At 37.3% G+C, this 20,564-nt stretch overlaps 1 protein-coding gene across 1 annotated transcript in view; it reads right to left on the bottom strand.

Moving 5' to 3' along the window:
- Window positions 1-1,340: 1,340 nt before the first annotated feature.
- Window positions 1,341-20,564, bottom strand: part of LRRC72 (leucine rich repeat containing 72) — a 42,365-nt gene continuing 23,141 nt past the window's right edge. The window contains exons 5-9 of the mRNA XM_043589019.1: window positions 19,500-19,610; window positions 10,770-10,859; window positions 9,919-10,071; window positions 3,329-3,356; window positions 1,341-1,571 (exon numbers count right to left, since the gene is read on the bottom strand). Coding sequence (XP_043444954.1) covers window positions 1,406-1,571; window positions 3,329-3,356; window positions 9,919-10,071; window positions 10,770-10,859; window positions 19,500-19,610 — 548 coding nt within the window. The 3' untranslated portion in view covers window positions 1,341-1,405. The remainder of the gene's footprint in view (window positions 1,572-3,328; window positions 3,357-9,918; window positions 10,072-10,769; window positions 10,860-19,499; window positions 19,611-20,564) is intronic.

The following is a 20,564-nucleotide window of genomic DNA, read 5'->3' as shown; positions in this document are numbered from 1 at the left end:
ATTCTGTTATCTGTTGTTGTATCAAGGACGCTTAAATTACACTGAAATCGATCAGCTGGAAGCATTAATAATCATTATCTCATATAGTTTCTGTAGGCCGGAAACCCAGGAGCAGCTTAACTGAGTGGTTCTGGCTTGGGGTTTCTCAGGAGGGTGTGGTGCAGCTCTTGGCCTGGGCTGCAGTCATCTGAAGGTTTAATTAGATCTGGAGAATCTGCTCTCAGGATGGCTCTTTCTTATGGTTGTTGACAATAGGCCTCAGTCTCTCACTGGCTTTTTGAAGTTGACCTCAGTTCCTCACCACTGAGCCTCCCCAGAGGATTGTGTAAGTGTCCTCAAGACGTGGTAGCTGGCTTCTTGCAGAAGTGATCCAGGAGAGACAACAAGAGAACATTTCAGCTCTTACCACAACCAAATCTTGTAAGCCACGCACTATAACTTTTGTCTTGCACCACTCGTCTACATCAATGCCCAAATCTCTGGTTTTTCTTTCCCCCAAGTATAATCCTCTGCCAAGGATCATGGCTGAATTTTCAGATTCTGGCTTTGTACAGATTCCTAAGTGCCCACAGGTGAAAGGAGGTTACAGATTCTCAAGGACGGTTCACTATTCCCTCTAGGGCTTTTGTCCCTTGCCTATTTTGATTTCAGCCCCACCTATAGTGCCCACACTGTGGTGGTGTCTCAGCACCACCAGATAGGAGGAAGTGTCACTCTGCTCTTTGTAAGCTTTGATCTAGCTCTTTAGCTTAGCTGGGGAAAACCAGCAATGCATTTTGTCTCTCAGTACCAGGCAACTGCTAAAAGCTTTTCTGGTTCCTCTTTCCTCCAGCAGCAGGTTTCAGGATAGGCACAGCTCAGACCACTAGCCCACACGCAGAACTGGCAAATGCCTTCAAAGGTGAGATAAAACGACAATAGACTGGATAAAATAAATTGTGGTATGATCATACAATGGAATACCGTACAGCAATGAGAATGATAGGGCTATTGAGTAAAAGTAATTCAACTTTTGTGATTCCATTTATATGCCTTTCAAAGACACACACAATTAATTTATGGTTTAGAAATCATAACAGTGGCTAGGTAATAGGTAATAAGAGTGGTAACAGGAGTGAGGAGGCACTTCACGTGCTGGTGATAGTCTATTTCTTGTTCTAGGACTGCTGTTACCCGCACATGTTCATTTTTTGAAAACTGTTGAGCTGAACATTTAATGATTTGTGTACATTTCCATATACGTGTATTACTTCAGCAAAAATTTAAAATGTGTAGGAATTGTATTATTGGTGTTTCTGTTTACATTTACATATTTCAAATAATATACTAAATATACAATATACTTAATCACAGAGAAGTTTAATGAAGAACTGGAAACCACTAGGCTTTCTACAGATACCAGGGTTTATCTCAGTGTAATGGTGACCATTTGAGCAGATTCTGTGCCTTTCTCATCAAGGTATTTTTCCTCTCGTGTTGGAACTGTGTCCCAGTTGAGGGAGGTAATAGCCATAGCTGATCTCTTCATGGACCTTACAAATACAGCATCTTCTGGGTCATCAAACACAGTTCTGCAAAAATGGCAGTCATGTCAGACAAAAAAGTCATTAAGCCAAAGTGAAATTTTGATTTAAACAAATAAATGAAATCTTGCCATTTGCAAGAACATGGATGGAACTAGAATGTATTACGCTAAGTGAAATGTTAGCTCAAGAAAGACAAATAAAGAATTTCACTCATATGTGGAGTTTAAGAAACAAAACATGAACATAGGGGAAGGGAAGGAAAAATAAGATAAAAACTGACAGGGAGGCAAACCATAAGGGACTCTTAACTATAGAGAACAAACAGGGTCATTGGAGAGAAGTCGGGTGGGGAGATGGGCTAAATGGGCATTAAGGAGGGCATTTGTTGGGATGAGCACTGGGTGTTATATGTAAATGATGAATCAGTAAATTCTACTCCGATACCATTATTATACTATACGTTAACTAACTTGGATTTAAATTAAAAAATAAATAAGGAAACAACCCCCCCCCCATAAATGCCATATTTTTCTGTGTTATTGGTAGCATAGTACCACTAACAACTCTTCGCTTCTACTGATAAATGACTTTCAGACTAAGGAATGCTATTTTTATTGTTTATATTGTTTATTTTTATTTTTTATTTATTTTTTTTTTTAAATTTTTTTTTTCAACGTTTATTTATTTTTGGAACAGAGAGAGACAGAGCATGAACGGGGGAGGGGCAGAGAGAGAGGGAGACCCAGAATCGGAAACAGGCTCCAGGCTCTGAGCCATCAGCCCAGAGCCTGACGCGGGGCTCGAACTCACGGACCGCGAGATCGTGACCTGGCTGAAGTCGGACGCTTAACCGACTGCGCCACCCAGGCGCCCCTATATTGTTTATTTTTAAAATACAGTTTTTAAATATATTTGGGATTGGCTATTCCACATTCATATGTTCATGATTTAAAACCAGTGTTAAATAAGATTATTAAACTATTTGTAGATGTCATATGCTCATTAGTATCTTAACTATATTTTATTAGAAAGTTGCTATTTCTCTACATTATGCTATATTTTATTATTTTTTAAATTTTTTGTTAAAATTTTTTTTTTATTATTTTTGAGAGAGTGAGGGGGAAAGGTGTAGAGGGGAGGGGGGGAAGAAGAGGGTCCAAAGTGGGCTCTGTGCTGACAGCAGAGAGCCCAACATGGGGCTTGAACTCACGTACTGTGAGATCATGACCTGAACGGAAGCTGGATTCTTAACTGACTGAGCCACCCAGCTGCCCGTACATTATGCTATATTTTATAAGTGTTCTTGGCAATAATATTTTTCAATCCTGAATCCAAAGGAAAAAAAAATACCTAAGTGTAAAATTTAAAAAGAATTAGTGACTTTAAAATTTATCAATGTTCTTGAATTTGAAATGTTTTTCATAGTTTAATGAAGTGTTAACTTTTGAAAATATAAATTCCCATGAATATAAAATGTTAATCTACATATCTGCTTTCACTGAACATATTTAGAGGAACATTAAACATTTGTAATTTGCTAATAATTCTTAGGTTTTATTTTTTATGCACCAAATCAGCTTTTCATTTATTTCTGGTTATAATAATATTAAAAACCTAAATATGTAAAATATGAATAAATAGCTTGAGCTTATTTATCACAGAAAGACAGCAGTTTTTCTCATCTATTGAAGAGTTAGTCGTTTTTTAACTCATTAAAATCTATTTGGGAAGTGAAGATAATTTAAAGTCAATACAATTATAAAATAATTTGATAATAAAAGTAAAGTTAAAAAATTACTTACTTGTCTACATTATTCGCAAATGAAAAATCTATAAAAAAATACATTTCAAAGTTAGTATTTTTCAAATAATTATTCAGCTTTTTAAAACAGTAAAACTGTTCTATAAAGGAAAAGTCTAGAGCACAACTCTCTGATTTTTGAATGACCATTTAGATAAATAATTCAATCCATCAAAAATGCCTTGACGCTTAAGCTCAAATTGAACTTTTCTCTTAGTTATAGTGCCTTAGGTTTGCCTTAGGTTTGAAGCAAGTTCTTTAATTCAATACAGTTCTCAAAACTCTGAGAACAGAATGCTTAATCAATTAAGTTACCAGTGGAATCCAAGTGGGGATTTTTGTAATTATGATATTGAGTCTCATGTGCAGAAAGTGATCCTTTTTCTCAGATAGACACATGAATCTATAAATGGACTACCAGACCAAATGAGGAGAACTATTTAGGGCAGTTTAAACCTTTTGAATTCTTGGCATTAACTTCAAAGAAATAGAATAAACAAATCCTAGATCACAAGAATCTCCATCTTCCCTAGCTTTGGAGCTCAAAGGCTAGTCCACAAAGCCGGGATTTCTTATGGTATCTTCCAGAGACTGTCATTGCTTTGTTCATTCCTCTCCAGAGGCCTGGTGCCAGGCCAGACGTGGAATGTACCAGCACCTGTTGGGCCACCAAAGCCCACAATACCACAAGCAGCAGGGAGCACATAGCCCCTGCCTTAGAGGAGTTCATGGAATTGTTCCCTTCACAAATGGCTGATCATTCCATTTCTGATTTCCCCAGTCTCTCTTGCTGCATTTTTTTAAGAATTTACATTTTACTTACTTACTTACTTACTTACTTACTTACTTTATTTATTTATTTATTTATTTATTTATAAGTAATCTCTATACCCATCATGGGGCTCGAACTCACGACCCTGTGATCAAGAGTCCTGTGCTCTTTTGACTGAGCCAGCCAGGCACCCCTTCTATATGTTTTAATTATAAAATGCTCATTTTGCTGATAATGAATATAAACTAGAAAATAGTAGAAAGTGAAATCTCCCTTTGATCTTTCTCATTCCTCTTACCAGAGGGATCACTATTAAGAGTTTTGTATGTAGATTTCCAGCCTCCTATGTGCATACACATGTGTACTCACATATGTGAACTCAGTTCCAATTTTGTCATACTCTGCATTTTATTAGTCCATGATGTATTTTTCTTATACTCAATACCCCATGGAATAATTCTAAAGTGCAATGGTTCATGTTGTAGGAATGTTCCATCACTTAATATTCTTCTATGAAGGACCATTCGGTGTTTTCATTATTTTTTCTTTTACTTAGAATGTTTCATTGAGCAGCTTTATACATAAATCTTTGTTTTTATGTGCAAATACTTTTGCAAAAGAGGCTTCAAATTTAAATGCTGTTTTGAATGGTTTGCACATTTTATATGTTGGTGGATGCTGCCATATGGCCAAGAAGGTTGAACTAATTTACACTCCCACCAATAATTTATAAGTTGTGCTTTTTTCTCCCTTAATCTTTACTAACCTTCTCAACGTTTGCATATCTGCAGGACGAAATTGATATCTCATTGTTTTATTTTCCATTTATTTGCTCACTAGTAAGGCTGATTATGAGACATCACATTTATTTCCTTCTATAAATGTCTTGTTCATAGCTTTTGTCACTTTTTTTAAAATTTGGAGTTTACAAAGTGATTTATAGGAATCCTTTAATGTAATAGGAATTAGCTTTTGCCTATTGTATATATTGCAAAGATTTTCTTTTTGTTCCTATATCATATAATGGTTGTCATTTTTATGTAGTTTAAATCTGTCAACTTTTCATTTTTATGGCCCTGAGTTTTGTGCAAAGCTTTGATTGTACTTTGTCTCCTTGGGATTATAAAAGTTGTTTTTTTTTCCCCCATGTACTTTTCAACTCATTTATATTTAGATATTTAATCTCTCTGGAATTTATTTTTCCTTATGATGTCTCCTGAAGAAAATGGTTTTTGTTTATTTCTTTGGCGCAGGACTGCTCCGTGGCACAACTCCAGTGTCCCCCAGTCATGGCTTCCAAAACCTGCTCTGCTGACTGTTGATTTTTGCCTTCACAAATTCTTCTGACTCTGCAGTTTTCTCAATTGCCAACCAATCTCGAGTTCTCACACTGACCCCTGGTACCTCTCTGAGGCTTCATGCACAAATAGCACTTGGCATTTGCTTTCCTGGATGTGCCTCATGTCGTTGCTACTCAGAGTCAGAGATGTTTTTAAGGCCTGGATTCCCAAGGCTTCGATCCCCCAGCTCAAAAGTTTTAATTTTTACTTTTGTCTGGATTCTGGCCTCCCTGTCTTATATCTGGATTCACCCACTCTGGTGAACTATCCATTTGCTAAATAGTCTACATGAATTTTGTTGTTGTTGTTGTTTTCTTCTTCTCTCTTCCTGAGTAACACGCCTCAGCTGCTAGGCCTAGGCTCTGGGACATCATCCTCAGCTTGGTCTTAGCCCTGCAGTTCCATCTTGTTTGGGGGAGAAGAGCAAATACAGAAATCCAGGAGTTTTACTTAGACCACTACTAGTCATTTAAAAATGTTACTGATATTTTCATTTATTTTAATCTCCCTCAATGTCTATCCCTATTTAGGTAGTTGGTGGGAAATCCCCCAATGTCTACTTCCTTAAAGCCGTATAAAAGCCCACGGTGTTTTGATTCTGAAGTTATTGGTGATCATGCAATAAGCATGATAATTAATGGAAATCAGTGCATGTCTTTTACCCATTTTACAAGGATGGATAGGTGGCATTTGAAGAAACTACAAGTTGACCTTACTTCTCAAGCTGTTAGAATATAATTGGTTTCTTTCCCATTATAAGGTTAAAGATAATGAAATCAAAACGTGGTGTTAAAATTACCTTATGAACAATTTTAAGTATGGTTTCTTCCCAGTTAAAGAATTCAGAGTCCTAAATGTGCATGTCACAGCAAGATGAGATTTAGATCAAAACAAATATAGAAACTATAAAACTGTAAGACATATTTTAAAAAACTTACATAGTGGGTTTTATTAGTTTCATTGTACATGTTCAGTTATTAAGATAAGCTAAAGTAAGCCAGGCTAAAGTATTGGGCTAAAAATACCATTTAGTTGCTGTGATATATTGGCATTTTGTAGGAAATGAGTAGATTAGAGTCATCCTAAGTTTTAGGAGGGCTCTAGGTAACATAGCTATGAATTCAGAAGAACAACTCTCAGGTGCAGTGAAACACTCTCCGTATTCTTTCTTCCTCTGATTTCATTTTTGGAGGTTTAATATGGAAAGTAATAAAGAGAACAAAAGGATAATAGTTTTTTTCTGCAATCTCGTTGCACTAAAGAAAGGTAAAGTGCTAAAGGTAGTATTCATCCGTCTTCCTCATACTTGTAATAACAGTAGCGCTGAAAAACAGATGGAATGTCTTACATTGTTTTTAAGAGTGTGTTACCTATTTTTAAGAGTGGAGATTTTCTATCCAGAGATTCACTTCCTGCCATAGCATGGCTCACTTGCACTAATCTGATAACATTCAGTTTGGGTATCTTACATGAAGTGAAAGAAAAACCTAGGAGGAGACTAATAGAACAGTTCAGTTTTTATCACGTCCTTCATATGTGTCAGATCAGGTGGTGGCAGTGTGTGTATATAATGAGTGTGTGTATAAGAGTTGTGACAGCCAGAGAAAGATATTGTCTGTCTTAAAATATCTTTAAAATATCCCTAGTTTTAAAAATCAGAAAGCTGAAACAAATGAGGGTCAAGATTAATAAAACTTCTACTTACTAGCACGGCTGGTATTCAAACCTAGGGGGAATCTGATCCCAAAGCTTGTGTTCTTGCCTCTATGCTAGTTGTTCTCTAACTGGGGTGTATATCAGAGTCACCTGAAAGGCTTGTTAAAACAGCTTTCTGGGTCCCATCCTTGAGTTTCTAATTTGGTCGATCTCTTTTGGGACAAGAATTTGCATTGGTCACAAGTTCTTATGCGATGTTGCTGTTACTGGTTTAGGAACCACACTTTGAGAACCATTGCTCTACACTCTACTGCATCCAGAACATGTCCTATGGACATTTCTTCCATTCTCTGGGACATGCAGTGGGTAAAGGGACAAGTTTAATGACATCTTGTGGAAACAGTCATACAAATTGATGCATTCTACAATTTAACCGGCCTGGTCCCTAAAAGAGTCGTGGAAACAAATTGCAAAATTTTTAAATTTAAAAAGAGTAAAGGTCCATAACAACCACATGTTGTTAGGAAATTTAATTGGATTCTGCTATAGCAGCCATCTTGGAACAACTGGGAACATTTGAATATGTATCATTATGTATTAAATAGTATGAGTACACTCATAGTTTTTTAGGTATGATAATGTCATTGGGACCAAATAGAAGAATGCCCTTATTTTTAAACTTAGAGGCTAAATTATTTAGAAGTGAAGAGTCGTGATACCTGTTACTGAAACATCTAAATGGTTCAGTGGTATTTTGAGGTTTTCCAGTTAACATGGAGATTGGGGATGGCCAATCAGATGTAAGTAGAAGCTTCTGAGGAGGTCGTTCTTGAATAAAAAGGCAAAGCCTCATTTATGAAGGGTGGTGAATATGACAGAATATTAACAATTATTGAATATGTAAGTGACATTCTTTCAACTTTTCCTATGTTTTGAAATTTTCAAGTGACATTCTTTCAACTTTTCCTATGTTTTGAAATTTTCAAGTGACATTCTTTCAACTTTTCCTATGTTTTGAAATTTTCACATTAAAAAGTTGAGAGGAAAGTCTTAATTTTGCCATTCTTTTCCTCTTGCTCATTTAAAAAAATGTTTTATTTTTGATAGGGTGTGCAAGCATGAGTGGGGGAGGGGAAGAGAGAGAGAGAAAGAGGGAGACAGAAGATCTGAGGCCAGCTCCGTGCTGACAGAAGAGAGATGGATGCAGGGGTCGAACCAGGGAACTGTGAGATCATGACCTGAGTTGAAGTTGGATGCTTAGCTGACTGAGCCACTCAGGTATCCCTCTTGCTCATTTTTGACTAGCTTAGCTAGTTGTAGAATTTTTGGTTGACAATTACTTTTCCCCAGCATTTTAAAGGCATTGGATCTGGGGCACCTGGGTGGCTCAGTCAGTTAAGCATGTGACTTCGGCTCAGGTCATGATCTCGTGATCCATGAGTTCGAGCCCCGTGTTGGGCTCTGTGCTGACAGCTCAGAGCCTAGAGCCTGCTTGGGATTCTGACTCCCTCGCTCTCAGCCCCTCCCCGGCTCATGCTCTGTCACTCTCTGGCTCTCAAAAATAAATAAACATTAAAAAAATTTTTTTTTTTTTTAAAGGCATTGGATCACTGTCTTCTGACTTCCATAATTGCAGTTGGGAAGTTTATTGTGAATCTATAACTTATTATGTTATAGGTAATCTACATTTTCATTCCATTTTTAGATCATTTTGCCTTTGGTGTGGATTTTTGACATTGTTATGTATTATTTATGTCTTTGGATTAATTTTTTGTGGTAAATCTAAAGGGTCATATCATTTGTCAAATTTGGAAAATGCTCAGTTGTTATCACCTCAGACATCAACTTATGCCCAGTTTCTCTATTGTTTTCCTTCAGGATTACTAAACTGATGCTGGACCTTCTGTTTCTAATGTCTCCTTGTCTCAACAGCTAATTAATATTTTCTATCTCTTGCTTTCTCTATACTACGTTCCGGGTAATTTCTTCAAAATCTTTTTCCATTTTAATATTTTTTTCCTTCTTTTCTAGAATTTTTTTTTTTCTTGTGGTTTTGCAAATCTATGTCATCTCTTTGGCACAGTGTCATGAGTAAAAGGGTTTTGTCTTTGCATCTTTTTTGTACCTCCTTGTGAGGCCTGGCTGTATAGCAGTCACCTTGTAACCATAAATCACACTGTGAATAGAACAAAAGATAGATGTATTCTTAAATACTGATGATATCATTGAACTTTGCACTAACCCTGAACACCCTCCCTTTGTACTATTTGCTGTGTGAGAAAAATCTCTATTTCCTTAAGTCAGTGAAGTTGGATTGCTGTTACATGTAAGAAATTAATTTCTAACTAACGAAACATCACTGAAAATATTCAAATTCTACTTGTGTATAATGAGTGTGTGTATATGAATCCAACTTAAATAGTAACAGTGATTATTTCTGGGTGAAGGAATTGTAGATGATCTTTATTTCTTCTTAATATTTTTGCCATATTATCAACAACTTATAGCTTTAATTGGTGAAATTGTCCAGTGATAGTGGTAATAATAATAAACAAAGCTTATTTACTGAGTCTTTTATAGTCACTAGATACTAAAGGAAGAATTTCAAGGTAATATCTCATTATTATCACATTACCTCATTTAATTTAATATACATAAACAGATAAAATTGCATATCACTTTAATTGGACTAATAAAATTGGAGAATATTTATTCACCATGTAGGGGCTTAGCTTATTGTCAATTGCAGCCATTATTATTATAATCAAAGTAACCAAAAGTCTGAGGAATTTTAATTTCATTTTTCTTCTGTTTTCAAAATACCTGGAGGTATTCTCTGAGCTGGTTTTTGCTTAAACGGTGATCTAGGATTCCAGGAGGCATCTACTTTTCCTCTGAATGCTATTGACTGAACAATATGAGCCTTTTTGTGATTAAAAATGGTGATCATTGATCTTCTTTCCTTCTCTGTAACTTCTGACAAATGCAAATAGTAATGTTACTTCGTAGCATTATAGAGAAGCAGAGAGATTCAGAAGATAATTGAACACTTGGAAAAATGTGTTTATCTGAACTATGTCATATGTGAACATCCTGTCAGAACTGCGAAGGGCTATCACAGTTATTTCCTTGGAGGTAAAAGAGGCCCCCTAAAGGGTAAAATGTAACATGGTGAGGTTATTTTTGTGGTTCATATAAATGGACATACTAGTTCATCTACAATGTCTAAAGGTGTATTCACAAAGAAATTATCATTGATTATATATGTTTTAATATATATATATATATATATATATATATATATATATATATATATTTACAGGATTTCAAAGAAAACGATTTTTAGAACTTAAATAGGCCTTAAGAGATTTAGTCCATTTCTCTCGTTTTTGAAATAAAACACTAAAATGCTGGGGATAAATGATTTGGCATCCAACACATTTATGTCAAAATCAGGGCAAGGAGACCAATCCTTATGCTCAGTTAGATGGCCTTTTCAATACAGTGATCAAGAGAAATAATTCCTAAGCTAGGGAAAATTTCAGAGCAAACATTTTGAAAATAAATAATTCAAAGTCCATTTATAAGGAAAATTATTTTCAAAGACTTTCAGCATTTTTTAAGCTAGTGAGCTAGAAGACTGCCTTTCACTTATCTGCAAGAGGTGTCCTTACGATTTCGATCAAGCAACTCTACTCCTGGAAGGTGGTAGATTATATATAAACGATACAGGTTATATTGGCACAAAGGGTTTTGGTAGAGACCTGCAAAGAGAGAATCCAAGTTAAGATGTCTGATTTCAAAACAGGTTTCATGTATCACTTGCTAAAATATGGGAAATTGCAGAATTAATACGAAACATAAGAACATGTAAAACTCTGCTCCGTGGACCAAACCAATGGCCCCACTAAAACTCACTTTTCAGAGCGGCCCTTTTTTTCCCCATTTGTTAAATACACTCATCCAACAAATATTTCCTGAGTGCTTACTGTATACTAAGAATGGTCCTAGGTGCTGGGGACATAGCGTCTACCCCATCTACCACAAATGATGAAAATTTTAACATGGCCATAAGTTAATTAGTAAAGAAACGACAAGATATCAGCTCTGCGGAGGCCTTAATGCTGCTGTCTGCTGAAGTATTTGTTCCCTCGGTTCTCTTCTAGTCTCAAAGGTCACAAAGGTGGCTGTGTGGAGACGGGCAGAGATGCAGTACACTGATCTAATATCGTGTTCTTCCTCCACTTTAAACCATTGCACGCAGTTCAGATTACATAAATACCACTGGCGGCTTCAGAGCTCAGCAGGAGCAGAGCTGAACAGGTGCTGATCTTGTGTCTTGTTTACCTCTGGCCAGAAGCACGTGCTTCTGATTTCCTTTATGCAGGTGCTGTGATACCTAATGAATCATGCTGTCTAGTACAGTGGCCGGAGGTGGGAGGCAAGCGCATGTGGAAGAGCTCCTGGCGTTTCTGACGTCACATACTTTAGGCATCAGCGTGCAGGTGCATTTTAAAAAAAATTTCAACTAAAGTTGTGAGAGTTTTATTTTCGTAGAAAGAGTGAAGTATCTTCCCTCTCCTTCCCTAGGTGTGTGAAACAGGGTTACTTTAATACAATGTGAAAGAAAGCTTTCATGATTTCCACTTGAATATCTTTAGCTACTGGATTCTGCCAACGTGCAATTTCTAGAAAAACACTTCGGGAAGATACATCTGGTGAGGAGAACCACTAGGTGGCAGTAGTAGAAAGAGTTCCAGCCGTTGTGCGACTACATCGCTATCACAAAATGGGGCTCGTGTACTGTACATGTTAAATTTAGTAGTGCTCTAGCATTGGACTGTAGAATACAGAGACGCTTGATAAAAGCATGAAAACCTTAAGCATCATAAGCCCAGGAAAGAACAGTTGGCAACATGAAGAAGGTGGGGGAGTGCTTCAAAGACAATGAACTATTTTGATAAAAACTGAAAAAGTTGATCATCTGGATGTTTTCCCTGTAGGTTATAAAACATTTTGATATTTATCATATAAACACACACTTTTCTGGCTAATGAAACCATTACATGTAGCTATTCCCTGTGGAAAACTTGAGCTTTACAGGGACTTAAAGTAGGCAATGGAAGACACCTGGTACATAATAAACAGAAGCAATCAGAATGAGGAAGGCATAAAAGAAAATGTAGATCCAGGAGCAACAAAGAATTTAAAAGAAAGGAAATATGTATGCATTGGGGGAAATAAGAGGAAAAAATGAAATGGAAAATTTTCAAGATTTCTTGAGTGACAAAAATGGTTTAAATTGTTAACTTGAAAGGAATTTAAAGTGGTAACAAATAATTATTACTACTGAACAGGGAATAGGACAGATGTATATTAAACCAGTATTAAGGACAGGTTTTAAAAGATCCACAGGGATCATGCACTGGAGCCAGAAAGAGAAAAGAACATCCTTCAAGGATGTAAAAGCAAAACACAATTGTTTTTAATGAGAGTTTAGGAGGAAGAAAAAGTCACAGATGCTTCAGTGCGGAAGCCTGTTCTTTGGTTACCGTGTTGGAGAATCACGTCTGATGCTTCATAACCCTATCGTACATTAAAGTGGGGGTGGGGGGGAGGGATAGTCTGCCGTCACCTGTGATGTAAATCGAAAATGTAGCTATGACGTTTTCTCTTGGTACACCCTTCCCATTCTCTTTTCCCTCTGAGAACATTCCTATTTCATTTCTTTTGGCTTTTTTTCCTAGCCTTCAGTTAAGTAACTTCTTTATGTAAATTGAAAACCAAGCTTCAGCTCAACAAAACATAACAATTTAGATTTACTGCTGTTAGATTACTTATAAAGAAGGTGTCTCAATACTGAAGACTTGATGCGTTCATTGTGGCTCACCATTTATCTCATTCTAAAGTAAAATCTAGGTGACAGCAAGTCAGAACGCTGGGCTTTTAGCCCAGCCTCTGCTTAAATTAACTTTAAAAAATAGAATTAAATCGTTTGAGAGGCATTTCATCTTTACGATTTTTCACTGTTTTTCCTTGCTGTTAAGTTTTAGAAAGAAGCAATCTTATTTCCAAACTCTTCCCCCCCCCCCCCATACTATTAAACACTCAACATTTTGGATTTATGAGTTTTGGATTGATGCTGTAAAATTACCATAAATTAAGTTTCTAAGATATGAAATCAGTTTCCTGTGTCTGAAAGTTCTGAAAGCCTTCCATGATGTATGGGTACATTCCTTTAGAAACTATGAAGCAAAATTGCTTACACTTTCACTTTCAATAGGTTAATACTATTTAATCCACTTTCCCTCTAGGCTACTTATAGAGTACACCTCGGTGGCGCCAGCACTGTCTTGCTTATCTTAATTTGGGATTCTGAGTCTCAGCAATTTACATCTATCCAATAATATATCAAAATGTCTTTACTACCTTACTGCACAGCTTGAATTACATGAGTCACATGTACGAAGCTACTCCTTGAAACAGAAGAGAAAAAAGTTATCTAAATAATTGGCTTCAGTTAATTTTTTAAAACTTTTAAAGCTAAATTGAAAACCATCATTTAAATGAACATTAAGGGTTTTAAGACCCCCTTTGAAGAAAGTTGATGTGATTAATAATGTACCAACATGTTTGCTTAATAGATGGGGAAAATGATACAGGGAAGTTAAAAGCAGTTATGTTCTGTGTCTGTGCAGAACAGCCTGCAGAAGCGAGTTCAGCTGGCAATGGTCACACACTAAGGTTCTGAGGTTCTGGCTCAAGGTTACTTAGCAAGGGCATCATCTCCGTTGTTTACCACCGTCTTACTTTAACAAGATCTGTGGGCCACTGCACACCACATGCTCATATTGAATATGGAAATCATCCCTGATTATTAAAAGGCAAACCTGGACTAAAGTAGGGGATGAAGACAGTAGAGGGGTCAGAATATTCTCTTCTTCAAGACAAACAGCAAAGACCCAGTTGGCTCTTGTTATTGGGCAGATTGTTTTGTTTTGTTGTTTGGGAGGGGTGGTCCTGATGGGGTTTGGAGGGGTGGCAGGTGTTCGGAGCTGATGGCCAAGAAAGAATTTTTGAAGACACTTTTGGTGCAAAAAGGTGATTTTTATTAAAGCTCGGGGACAGGACCTGTGGGCAGAAAGAGCTGCACTGGGGTTGTGAAGAATGACTGCTTATAGACCGTGGAGTTGGGAGAGATGAAGTCAGGAGGAAGTTTCTTAAAGGGTTTCCATATGCTAAAGAAGGTTCATTTACTGGAGGCCTAGCTTTTGTCAAGCTGAGGTCGTTTTTTCCTCTAGCAAAGCTTAATCATTGAGACGGTAGGGAGTTCCTGGAGAAGGCTATGGATAAGATTGCTTTTTTTTTTTTTTTTTTTTTTAATTTACTAAGATATTTGTAAACTGATGGAGACTGTTAGTGTAACTGTTTTCTGCCCTTTCCTTTGTTCTTGGGCAGCCGGGAGTGCCTGGGGAATGTCACATCCCACCTGGGGGCCCAGGTGGTGTAGGTGGTGTCAGCTTGCCTTACACTCCCTCATCAGTCCCACTTGAGCCATTTCAGGTAGAGGCTCGAAGGCAGAGGCCATCAAGATCATAGCCCCACCCTGATCTCAGTGTCCCTCTTCAGCCCCTGTCTATTTGCCCTCTGCAGTGGACAGGGGCCAAGTGGAAAAGGATAGAAAACGTTGAAGATGGAGTCTGAAGAAAATGGAGACCGTCTCTTGAAAGGGTCACTCTGTCTCTAATGGTGAATCCATAAAGGGCTTCTGGGAAGCAAATCTTAAAAATTATGCAATGCTGGGGCGCCTGGGTGGCTCAGACGGGTTAAGCGTCTGACTTCAGTTCAGGTTCATGAGTTCGAGCCCCGCGTTGGGCTCTGTGCTGACAGTTCAGAGCCTGGAGTCTGCTTCTGATTCTGTCTCCCTCTCTCTGCCCTTCCCCTGCTCATGCTCTGTCTCTCTCTGTCTCTGTCTCTCTCCCCAAAATAAATCAACATTAATAAAAAAGTATTTAGAAACTTATGCAATGCAGGTGTCTGAATGTACTTCCCAATAGTGGAGCTTAAGGAAACAAAAAATTTGAGAGAAATGAGGAGAGTGAAAGTTTAGGAACAGCAGAATGTAAGTATTTTGTGGCTGCTGCTGGTGGTGTTTTCCTGCTGTGTGCTGGGAGAGAGGCAGGGGGACTGAAGGTCAGGGAACATCATTAGCCAGAAAATGGGTCTTTGAAACACGTAGCTCCTGATTTAGAAAGAGTTCACAGAAAGGGAGGGAAGAGGAACATGGAGCTGGAGAGGGAGGGTGTGGAAAGGTAGACCGCCTGGAGAGAAGAGGTGGGGCCCTCCTAACTCAGCCTGGAAGTCAGGAATTCCAGTTTCCAGGACCTCACACTCGGCAGCTGGGGTAGGCCTCCCTGAAGCTCCGGGCCCCGTGTCTCCTGGGCCATCTCTTGGCAATCCTCCTCTTAAACGCCAAAGGAGGGGAAAATGCCGAAATGGATTAGAAGTTTCCCCTCCAGGCTATTTTCTCACCCTCTGAAGAACTTGTAACTGGAGTGGAATAATAACAACACTTTAGCATTTTATACGGTTTTACAACTTGAAAAGGCAAAAATGTTAACACTTGAAAATATATGGATCTCTCATTTTAATTAATGAGCTGAATCTAATCTGTGATTGCAAATGAGGCTCAGAGAAACTTAATCTGAGCACATTACTGCACAAATGCAATTAGTAGTCTAGTACGTGTGAGACTTTTTCCCATATAATATCTTCAACCCAAATGGGGCAAGTGTTCAAAGTGTGCATATTTGCTACCAAAGCTTTTCTACAAATGTTTTATTTTGGGGTAATTGGACATAGCATTCTCTCCCTTTCAAAAAATGATCCCACTACAAGATTCTCATTTGGAACAATTGTAGTCGTGTAACTTGAATTAGATGGCCATGACTGTAAGTAGAGGTCGCTTCAACTGTTGTGACAGGAAATAATAAGGACATTATACGACCAGGCTGGCCAACCTAGAGAACTAGAAAAGGCAACCCCACCTCAGGGCTGACACAACTCTATGCTCACAGACTTGCTTAACAAGGGAGACGCAGGCTGGATTTCAGACTCCGCTCACTTCTGCACCAAGCACTTTGTTCAGGGCATAATCCTGTCGGCTCCGATAGGACAACCTTGATTGGTAACTTCCAAATCTTGTCTTGTAAAATAAATCTGCTTAAATTATTGAGTTCTTACATTTAGCAAATTGTCCATTTAGTTGCACATCAAGTTCCTTCCGCTCTCTAAGAAATATTTAGGCTGAAAGTTATAAAACCATAAGCTCCAGACGGGTTTTTTTTTTTTTTGTTTACTTTTGTGTTTCCATGTAGCAGAGGGTCATATAGTGAGTGCATGATAAATATTTATTGAATGAATGAATGAATAAATAAATGATAAATATTTATTAAACAAGTGAATGGATTGATGCTAAACAAAGAAACAAGGCATGGGTTTAAATGTTAACATTTCTTAGTAGTTTGGTTAAGTCTCTGAGACCTGTGTGCCCACCATTAAAGGGGAAATCATTCTAATCAGATCATAGGATTTCTGTGAAGATTTAAATGAGACCATGATAAGAAAGCATGTTCTCAACAGGAAAGACATTCAAATATGTTGTAATTATAATGATTATTATTTAAAATGTCATTTTTTTAAAAAGTAGGCTTCCTGTCCAGCACAGAGCCTAAAGCAGGTCTTTAACTCAAGATCCTGAGATCAAGACCTGAGCTGAGATCAAGAAGTCGGGTGCTTAACTGACTGAGCCACCCAGGTGCCCCAAGTTGTTTTTCAAATCTATTTACAACTTAGCAGAATTTTCTAGACTGCATGCATCTCAATTCATTATGTAATTTACATAAACCACAGTAATACCATTTTTGTTTTTATTGCTGCTTCAAAATAACATTAATGTCAAGAAATGCTTTTTCAAAACATGCCTGACAGAGTTAGCTTACTATTTCAGACAATCTTAAGGGCTAGCTATTAGCCCATTTTATGGAAAAATGAAGGTAAGTGAGAGTTCCACATCAGTCGTTTAATCCCAGAAACATTTGTTCCTCACAAAAGGGCCAGATAATTCCAATATGCAGGCCAATCCTGACTATTTCACAGACCTTATCACATTTCATAAATAAGCCTGGAGTTATTTGCATGTTAAAAGATGTCTGAGGGGGCAAGACTGCCATGTTGCCAGCTCCAGGGGACAGCATTCAGTGTGTAGGCAATATCAATGCGCCCCTTGGACCTGTGCTGTGCAAGAGCTCTGAGAAGAACAAGACAGGAAGTAACCAAAGATGATGAAAACCTAAATAGAGGAAGCAGAAAAGAAAGGGTGGTGATAGATATGTACTAACTAGTGAGTGGGTGAGGATAATAAGGGAGGGCAAATGGTCTTGACCAACTGCCCAGTTTGTGGCCCGAGTTGGTGTGCTGAGGGGAGGGATGGGGTGTAGGAGTCAACTTAGATTACTGTTTGTTTCCTAAACATCTGTCTTCAACTTCTTTCCAAAGAGAAAATCAGCAAGATTTTAGATTAACAATGACAACAACAACAAAACATAGAGCTCACATGAACTTGGTGTCATTTTAACATTGGGGTTTGAACAACCTACCTATGAGCACCTAAGTCATTTTTCCCCAATACGGTAGGTGTAACTGATTAGCACTGAAAATATATGAAAACTTTAATTACTCTATGAATTGATCTGATCAGAATCTCTACCATCAACACCATTTTACACATACTCAAAACACTGTGTCAGGCAAGTCTGAGAAATAAATAGAAAATAAATAGGAAAAAAACACATCAACTTCACGACATTATGTAAACAAGTCTCCAAACTCTAAAATTTGAAAGCCCACTCATTGGGCTGAGTGTCTTTTCCCTTGGTACACCCAAAATAATCTGTCTTCTGTTCTACCTGTGTACAGGTTATTTACCCTTCAAGAGTATAAGCTTATTAGGAATGCAAGCCGGTGCAGCCACTCTGAAAAACAGTATGGAGGTTCTTCAAAAAACTAAAAATAGAACTACCTACGACCCAGCAATTGCACTGCTAGGTATTTATCCAAAGAACACAAGGATGCTGTTTTGAAGGGACACATGCACCCCCATGTTTATAGCAGCACTGTCCACAATAGCCAAAGTATGGAAAGAGCCCAAATGTCCATCGACAGATGAATGGATAAAGAAGATGTGGTATGTATACACACACACACACACACACACACACACACACACACTGGAGTATTACTCGGCAATCAAAAAGAATGAAATATTGCCATTTGTAACTACATGGATGGAACTGGAGGGTATTATGCTAAGTGAAATTAGAGAAAGACAAATATCATATGACTTCACTCATATGAGGACTTTAAGAGACAAAACAGATGAACATAAGGGAAGGGAAACAAAAATAATACATAAACAGGGAGGCGGACAAAACAGAAGAGACTCAAATATGGAGAACAAACTGAGGGTTACTGGAGGGGTTGTGGGAGGGGGGTAGGGCTAAATGGATAAGGGGCATTAAGGAATCTACTCCCAAAATCATTGTTGCACTATATGCTAACTAATTTGGATGTAAATTTAAAAAAATAAAATTAAAAAAAATAGTATGAGCTTATTGAGCAAGAACTATGTATTATTTATTTTTCCAACCCATTTCACACTGTCTTCCACTATGTAGGTCACCTCCTTCCTGGGGGTGATTCAGTACACATGAATGAAATTTTCTGCTCACCCACTGGAAAGCTTTAAAAATTTTTAATTTTTTTGGTGTCAGCTTTATTAATATAATTCGCATGCCACATACCACTCATTGTTAAGTATTCAATTCATGTTTTTTAGTATATTCAAAGAGTTGTGCAACCATCATCACAGTTGATTTTAAAACATTTCATCACTCCCAAAAGAACCCCTAATTCTTTAGCTATCACTCCCCAGTCCCCCCTTTCCCTCCCAGCAGTGGGCAAACAGAAATCTATTTAAAAATAGTGAAACTCTCAGTGTTGTTATCACAATAGATGTATGTATTCTGGACACATCATATAAATGGAATCACATAATATGTGCAAACATTTATATTTTAAATAAAACCAAACATACAGGTGTAAACATGTAAATCTTTTGTCACTTTCATCATTTCCCTTTGAGATGCCATATCAATTCTCCAAAAAATGTTTCCACCTGTTATTCTTTCAAAAACATATTTTTAAAACGAATAAGATTTAGTCTTCTTTTCAGGAATATTTAAGTATTTAGTTATACCACTGATCTAATTGAAACTTAAAAAATGCAGCCTTTCCTGTGTTACTACTATTTTAACTTATGGCCATATAAATATACAAATGAATACTTAGGCTCTTCAGATTGAGCATTCCCTTTAATTCCTTCACTGTTGCGTCAATGTCCGTTAGCTCATTGTGGTGTAGCAGGAGGATGTGCAATGAAGGTAGAGAGTGCAGGCCTGAAAAACATTATTTTGTACAAAATTTTAAATGCTTTTAATGCTAATTAAACATGCCAATTAAACAAAAGCAAAGAATGCATTTCAGCTGGTAAAAGGAGTCACTACTAATGATGTGAATTGTCATTGAGAATACAACAAAACATAAGAATTTGAATGATTGAGTGTGATGTGGGAATGTAGAGTCAATTTCTTCCCACTGTTATTGTTTTACATTTTTTCCTGTAGCTATCATTTTTCTGTTTGATTTCAGAGAGGTTATTTTCTTTACTCTTCTTTTTATTGTGTTTTGTTTTGTCACTGTTACTTAGATTTATAAGGCCAATCAAGGGAATAATTACTCATTTGAATTGGTACTTTCCCCGAAATTGCACAGCTAAATATTTTCTTCACACAATAGGAAGAATATTCACATTACTTTTGTTGATTCTAAATTTCACATTTCCCCGCATTTTTAGCATAAATGAAAGTGGGTTGTGTCTTTACTATAGCCACATCATAGTTGAATTGGAAGATTTTCTTTCTTCACAGTACATGAAATCATGGTGGATCTTTTTTTTTTTTTTTTAATGTTTATTTATTTATTCTGAGAGTGTCTGTGTGCAAGCAGGGGAGGGGCAGAGAGGGAGATCCCAAGCAGGCTCTGCACTGTCAGTGCAGAGACAGAAGCAGGGCTCCATCGTGCAAACTGTGAGATCATGACCTGAGCAGAAATCAAGAGTCGGATGCCTAATGGACTGAGCCACCCAGGTGCCCCGAACTCACGGTGGATCTTAAAATTTATAGTATTTTGATCCTATGATACATGATATTAAAAAATGTTTTGTGCTGTACCTTTTGTATTTCATGATCATAGTACATCATGTACTTTTGTATCTGACTTGAAACTGTCAGCTTAGATATGTAAAATTAATTCAGAGTGAAAGAGGAATTTGTCTGGCAAAAATTGGAGCC

The sequence above is a fragment of the Prionailurus bengalensis genome, chromosome A2 (genome assembly GCF_016509475.1).
Source record: "Prionailurus bengalensis isolate Pbe53 chromosome A2, Fcat_Pben_1.1_paternal_pri, whole genome shotgun sequence".
Classification (NCBI taxonomy): domain Eukaryota; kingdom Metazoa; phylum Chordata; class Mammalia; order Carnivora; family Felidae; genus Prionailurus; species Prionailurus bengalensis.
Note: the sequence above shows the minus strand (reverse complement) of the source record. Positions and strands in the feature narration are given on the sequence as shown.